The sequence below is a fragment of the Pteropus alecto genome, unplaced genomic scaffold (genome assembly GCF_000325575.1).
Source record: "Pteropus alecto unplaced genomic scaffold, ASM32557v1 scaffold920, whole genome shotgun sequence".
Taxonomy (NCBI): domain Eukaryota; kingdom Metazoa; phylum Chordata; class Mammalia; order Chiroptera; family Pteropodidae; genus Pteropus; species Pteropus alecto.
In genome coordinates, this window is record NW_006429596.1 from 214,033 (window position 1) to 220,866 (window position 6,834).

At 55.2% G+C, this 6,834-nt stretch overlaps 1 protein-coding gene across 1 annotated transcript in view; it reads right to left on the minus strand.

Moving 5' to 3' along the window:
* Positions 1–6,544, minus strand: part of TMEM145 (transmembrane protein 145) — an 8,101-nt gene extending 1,557 nt beyond the window's left edge. Inside the window, exons 1-15 of the mRNA XM_025044750.1 lie at positions 6,540–6,544; positions 6,176–6,401; positions 5,982–6,059; positions 5,814–5,900; positions 5,620–5,721; positions 5,418–5,502; positions 5,235–5,306; positions 5,057–5,125; positions 4,611–4,691; positions 4,488–4,530; positions 4,348–4,383; positions 4,110–4,203; positions 3,229–3,401; positions 2,226–2,346; positions 52–258 (exon numbers count right to left, since the gene is read on the minus strand). Coding sequence (XP_024900518.1) covers positions 52–258; positions 2,226–2,346; positions 3,229–3,401; positions 4,110–4,203; positions 4,348–4,383; positions 4,488–4,530; positions 4,611–4,691; positions 5,057–5,125; positions 5,235–5,306; positions 5,418–5,502; positions 5,620–5,721; positions 5,814–5,900; positions 5,982–6,059; positions 6,176–6,401; positions 6,540–6,544 — 1,479 coding nt within the window. The remainder of the gene's footprint in view (positions 1–51; positions 259–2,225; positions 2,347–3,228; positions 3,402–4,109; positions 4,204–4,347; positions 4,384–4,487; positions 4,531–4,610; positions 4,692–5,056; positions 5,126–5,234; positions 5,307–5,417; positions 5,503–5,619; positions 5,722–5,813; positions 5,901–5,981; positions 6,060–6,175; positions 6,402–6,539) is intronic.
* Positions 6,545–6,834: the final 290 nt, after the last annotated feature.

A 6,834-nucleotide genomic window follows, 5' to 3' on the forward strand; every position in this document is an offset into this window, starting at 1 on the left:
CTCCAGGGGCGGCGCCAGCAGCTCCTCGGGCGCCGGGGGCGCGGGGCTTACGGAGGAGGCGGGCGGGGGGATGGAGAAGAGCTCCGTGAAGTTGGGCACCGAGTCGCTGATGAACGTCACGTTCCCATAGACGTGCTGCGGGAAGGCCTTATCCGCGGATTCGCTCCCTCCGGGCACCGGGACCCCGGCCGAGGCGATCTGCGATGTGCGCACGTGATACGGGAAGTTCTTGTTGGCCGCCGACGGGCGTGTCATGATCTGGGACGAGGGGCCGGGTACAGGTTGGAGAAGCACTGTCCAAGCCTCAGGATATCTCCATAAACATGAGATCCTAAAGATTCTCCTTCACTTGACATCCCCCACTCTTCCCTGAGATCCTTCAAACGGTATTAGGCGCCTGCTCTGAGCTCTGACCTTCCTCGTCACAACTCCCACCACTCTGCCCCTGCTCCCTCCGTCAGAGGCCTGATCACTGAGTTATCACTGACGTTAAGCTTCGCATCCTGCACTGTCCAGGATGGTAGCCACTAGCCATATGTGGCTATTTAAGGTAATCGAAATTAAACTAAATTTTTTTGTTTCTCAGTCACACTAGCAGCAAAAACCACAGGGTATTCTCATAAACACAGAAAGTTCGATTGAACAGCAACTGATAGACTCTAGAACGTTAGCTCCATGAGAACAGGAATTTGACTGCTCTGTTCCCTGCTGGATCCCCTTCTAGAACAGTACCTGGCACATAGAAACTCTCAATAAATATTGATTGAATGTCGAGGTGTCTCCCCAGTTAGCCTGGTAGAAAGGCGGGGACTGGATGTGACGCTAGCGCTGCCCCCAGGAAGCCCAGCACAGTCCCTCTAAGGTTGTGCTGAATAAATGATCAAGAAGCCGAAACCAATGAGCAGTGGAATGTCAGCAGCGCAGCTGTGCTGAGCTAACGTGAGCATTTTTAGGAAGGAAACCAGCTGAAGGTGAAATACAGCAGAAAGGGCACAGCGTTTGGCGTTCTGAGCCTGCACCCCACCTCACGGCCCCGCAGTGTGGGATCTGGGGCGTGTCGATTAAACTCTCTGAGCCTCAATGGGGAAAAGGGATTGCAGTGCCTACTTGGAAAGAGAGTGGAAACAAAAACTGCTATGCAGAGCCTGGCACATGGTGGGTTCTCTCGCCCTCTCTCTGCCCCTTTCTGAATTCTCAAAGAGCCTCAAGATGCACTATCTCAGGAAGATGAGTCTGTACCTAAGTCAGGCTCTGGGGTAGTAGATGAGGGACCCGGCCCCCTCCCTTGATAGATGAGCACCTTTCCTATATAGAGCACATGGTGGACCCCTGGCATCAGGAGCTGGGGCCCTCAGTGATCCCTATTTCCCTGTCTGTTTCCCTCTCATGCCAGACCTTGTGGTCTGCTGGAAAAGCACTGGGGCCAAAGTCCCTGCCTTGCCATCAAAGGCCATGGAGCTCTGGCAGGTCACCTCCCCTCTCTGGGCCTTAGCTTCTCTTCTCTGTATAGCGGGTCCAATGACTGTTACCATTCTGTCCTGGGGCTTCTCTGGCAATTTAAAAAGAGGGCAGGAATAAATGCTTATGAGTGTTCTTAGCATGAAACAGGCTGGTTCAACACAGGTGCCCACTGAATGGTTGATGGATGGATGGAAGGATGGATGAATGAATGAATATAATCGTCACCCAGAAGTCCAGATAGGAATATAAACCAGAGCAAAGACGAGGTTCGTTGCTGGTTCCCTCCTGATGCTGTTCGGATCTAGGGCTCTAGAGCCCAACCAAGCCTGGCCCACCCCAGCTGCTTCTTCCTGAACAATGGCCTGTGATGGAGCAGCACAGATGGGAGAATGTGAGGGGAGAAGCGTGGAGTAGAGATCTGGGGGCTTGAGGAAAGCAGTGGGGATCCAGAAGGGATACATGAAAGTCTGGGGACACAGGGTCAGAAATGAGAATGGGGAGAGGGGCAAAGAAAGAGGCCGGGTTGGGAGAAATGTCCAGGACTAGGCAGGAGGGAGGAATAGAAGAGTGTGGAGTCTGGGGCACACAGGAGAGTAGCTGCAGGAACCCAGCAGGCTCTCAATAAGTGTCTGGTGAATGACTGGAGGGATGAAGTGAAGGAAACAGATCAAGAGCCCAGGACAGAAGGTTCAGGCAGATCGGGTAGGGAGCCTCATGCATCCTCTGCCCATAGGTTTCCCACCCCACCGGAAGCCCATCCTCACCAGGAACACGCCATGGGCATACAAATGGATCCCCAGCTGGATGCCATTGACAATCTTCTCTCGCGCCCACTTGGGGATCCCAAAGTTGGCGATCAGGGCCATGACAGGAACTGCAAAGAACCTGAAGGGAATGAATTGGGTTGGTAGAGACGCTGCCCTAGCCCTCCACTCCACCCCTTGGTCCCCAACTCCCTCGTCTTGCATACACACAGGCCCCAGGTGGGTCCCAAATGAGAGAGAAGCCAGTGTGACCTTCAGAAGTCAGAGGTTAAAAGGAGGCAGGACTCCCACTGGCATGGGAAATTCTGCAGGCGAGGACTAGGTTGAACTGAACTCAGCCCCGCCCCAACCCACATCTTGGCACCTAATAAGAAATCAATAGATGTTTGATGAATTGTTAACATATGATAGTAACAACTAAGGACTTACTACATGCCAGACCTGTTTCTAAGCATTCCACATATATAAACTCATTTCGTCACCCAGAAGGGTGCTCGCAGTGACTCTAGGAGGCAGGTGCAATTTTCCATCCCCATTAAACAGGTGAAGAAACGGAGGCAGAGAAGTTAATTGATTTGTGTGAGGTCCCATGGTTTACAAGCTTTAGAAATGCGATCTGACCCCGGGCAGTCTGGCTTAGAACGTGCCTACTTTACCTCTATATTACGCTGAACAATAAAAACTACAACTAGCTTTTACTGAACACTTACTATGTGCCAGACATGCAGACCTAATATGGTGCCCTGTGCATACTCAAAATAATTTCTTGCAAGAGATACTCTTGACAAACTTTCTTTGTGGGTAAGCAACCTACGGCACTTTTTTTTTCTTACTTTGGGAAAGTGATTTTTTTCCTGGTCACTCAGTGAGTAGTGGCAGACTCTGGTGACAGCTGCCTGACTTGAAAAACCATCTGTCTCACTGAGGAGGGTCTGAGTTGGGGACAGCCACTTCTAGGAAGCCCCAGGAGGCAGGGACAGGTTGGGGGCCCAGCACATCTCACCAGAGGGTGTAGGCAGCAAAGAAGGGCACGTAAAAGGGCTGTTTCTCTGGGAAGTGACGCAAAGAGACGAGCACAGCATAGCAGAACCACACGTAAGCCGCCACCTGCAGCCCGATGAGCCCGTAGCCCGCCGGTGACTCATACGTATACAGTACCTGGCCCGGGTCAAAGAACTGGACCCAAGAGAGAGCGCATTTGTCATAGCCCTGGACTCCTACCCTCCACAGAGTGACCCGAGACCCCACCCCTGGGCGCCCAGGGGCAGAGTACTTGGTCAGGACAGAAGAAGCAGGAGAGCAAGGGATGGAGACAGAAGCATATAAAGGTACAGAGAGGGTGACAAAGAGGAAGAGAATACATCCCCTAACGCCACCGTGTGGAAGCTTTCCATTTGCAACAACTCCCATGAAGTAGGTCTCATGATCACCCCAACTCACAGAGTGGGCAACTGAAGCTAAGAGAGAAGCTTTTTTGGCTAAAGCCAAAGCCGAGAGGTAAAGCCTTAGAGGAGCCCCTGGGGAGGTAAGACCCTCCTAATTTTACAGAGGAGGAAACAGGCCCAGAGAGGGGGACCATCACTCGAGGCAAGCCAGCTGGGAGGTGGGGAAGCCAGGTCTGTGTGACTCCTGAAATCTTGGTCACGACATTGAGCATAAATGTGACAGACAGTGAGAGACGGAGGGAGGAGGAAGAAGCTACTGAGTGAGACCGGGAAGAGGGGAGGAATGCACTTAGAGAAACAGATGGGAAGGCGGGAAATCAGAGTGGGAGAGAGAGAGCCAGGAAGAGCTCCATGTGGGGAAGGGCCTGCAGACAGGTGGGGGAGGCCACTGAAAGCTGGGGTGGGGGGCAGGGCCTGGGCAGTGGCAGGCGGGACTCACCTCGGCCTCATAGATGAGCAGCACCACGTGGGTGAGGGTGTACAGGGTCATGTACACAGACAGCTTCACAGAGCCTGAGTGGCTGATGCGGCCCCTGGCAGCAGGCCATGAGGGAAGATGGCAGGGGTGGGGCTGTCAGGGAGGAAGGGGCCGCCACCCCCCAACCCGCCCCCCTGACCCCATCTCTAGGCCAGCCACACCCCATCCCCAGCACTCCCTCCCAACCCAGCCTGGGCACCGTGTCACCGTGAATCCCTTCCCCAGAAGGATGAGCCGGCGTTTCGTCACATGCAGGGAAAGTCCTGGCTGGGCTCTCGGTGGACTGACCACAGCCTTCTTTAGAGAAAGGCGTGTCAGTTAGAGGGACAGAGAGGTGAGATCGAGTGTAAGATGAGGAAGCTGGAGGAGAAGAGCAGCTTGGCTGGGAGAAGGGAGGAGAGGGCAGCTCAGACACAGTCGCAGAGGAGCCCGAGAGCCCACCCTGGAGCCCGTCATTCTCACCCAAGATCTTCAGACTCTCGTTGCCAATGCCATCGGTGGCATACTGGCCCCAGTAGATGCAGAAAAACAGGAGGCTCAGGACTGAGGGAAGGATGGGCAGAGAGGAAAGGACAGAAACCAGCTTTGGGGCACCACTGATCCCTAGTGCTGTGATCCAGGTGACCAGAACCCTCCTCTGTCCCCATGAAGAGATTCTAGACCATTTACTCCCACTGACCTCCTAGGAGACCCAAGAGTCCAAGCCCTCAGCCTCTCCTCTCCCAGGACCCAGGAGTCCAGGCCTCCAGCCCCCTCCAACCTCAGACCAGGAGTCCAGGACCCCCAGCTCCCCACCCCTCAGACCCAGGAGTCCAGGACCCCCAGTCCCTCCCCGCTCAGACCCAGGTGTCTGGGCCCCCAGCCCCTCCTTTCACAAAACTCTAAAGCTGAGGTACTCTAAACCTCACCCTCCACTCCTGCTGCAGCCATGAACATTTTATAAGTCGTGTGGAGCAACTGACGACCTTTCAGCAAATCTAGGAGGGAAGTAGGGGAAGACTGTTCACAGACAGGAAGGGAAAGCAGCTCATCTCCCCCTTGGCCCCCCATACCTTCTAACCTCCCCGCACCATGTGCTGGACTCACATCCAAAGTAACAGGAAAGGAAGAAGATGAGGATGAAGATGAGGAGGAAAGTCACATCCGTCTCCAGGATCCCTGCCGATGTGGTGGAAGGAGGAAACGGTTCATTTGGGCTGGGTGTCCCTCAGCAGGCACCCAGTTCTGCGCTCCGTCAAAGATCTTGGCTGCTGGTCCCCATATGCTCACCAAACTCATCAGCTGAGAAATGCCTCGTCCAGAAGGACTTGCCATTGGTGAGGACCATCTCATATTCCAGCTGCAGCCCATCTCCCTGTGGGGAGTATAGAGGCCTAAGGGGGGCCCTTGGCAGGTAGGGGATAGGCAGAAGGGCAAGGAGGGCAAGGATAGGCAGGAGGGCAAGGTCCAGGTGGCCAGCCCAGCCCCTTACCCCACACTTGCTGAGTGCGATGTACCACCACCTTTCACGCACCGAGCGGAAGCTGCGGCCACTGGAGCAGCTCAGATAGCGGGTTCCCTCCTCTGACACCACCTGGGGAGGAGCAAGAACGCTGAAGCCTGTCTGTGCCACGTCCAGGCCCTTGACCTTCAACACCTTCCCAGGCCCCGGGGCTGGGCCCATACCTGACAGCCTGACCAAGCATACTGGGTGGTGAGGTTGATGACCTGGTTGTTCTCAGGCCTGATCACTGACTCCTTGGCCAAGCAGTCCTGGGGAAGGCAGGGACATGGTCACTCCCTGGCCAGTCTCGACCTTCTCCCCTTCCAGTTCACCCTCCTCACAGCCCTCACCTTGTCCCCTGCTTTGTACACGGCTGGCCACTGGGATGGGTCGTCGAAATAGAGGAGTATGTTCTGACAGCACTTGGCCTGCAGACCCAGAGATTTCGGTGTTTGGAGGAGTGTGGGGAGATGGAGTAGCCCTTTGCCTTGGGAGGCCAAGGAAGCATCCAGCCTCAGTGTGGGAATGGTTGGAGAAGGCTCACCTCAGGGTATCGGAAACGAAAGTCCAGGCGTCCATAATCCGAGAGAAAGCAAAATCTCGTCAGGAACACCCAGTCCTGGAAAAGGGGCCCAGTCAGACCCTCTTCCAAGTCCTTTGAGAACTCTCGTTGACTCCACAGACCCCCAAGTTTTCTTCCTACCCTAAGTACCTGGTTTTCCAAGAAGCATAAAGGGGAACAAGTCACCTCCAAAATTCTTCTGTGATCCCTTCACCTTGGCTCCAGGATTCCTGCCTCAAATGCCCCCCAAGTTTCCTTCCCTCCCCTCACTTTTCCTATTTCCCAGGCACCCTGAGAAAGACCCCAGAGGGTCAGATCCCCATCCCGACCACTTTCTGTCCCAGACGCCATGGCCCGCAGTTATCCACACACCGCCCCCACAGTGGTCCCAGAGACCACCCCGTGCTGGGGAGCATTTCAAACGGCCCTCTCCCGGTCCTGAGCAGGAGCGTGAACTCGAGGCTCTCAGCGGAGTGAAAAGTGCTGTCCCTTCAGCACCACCTCGGCATCCCCCAACCCCACCCCAAACTCCGACTATCCCAACCCGGCCCCCCTCCACGCCAAGCTCTGACCTCAGTGTCCCTCCTGCAACCGCCGAGTCTCATCTCGACCCCACGGCTCCCTTCGGCCTCAACCCTGAC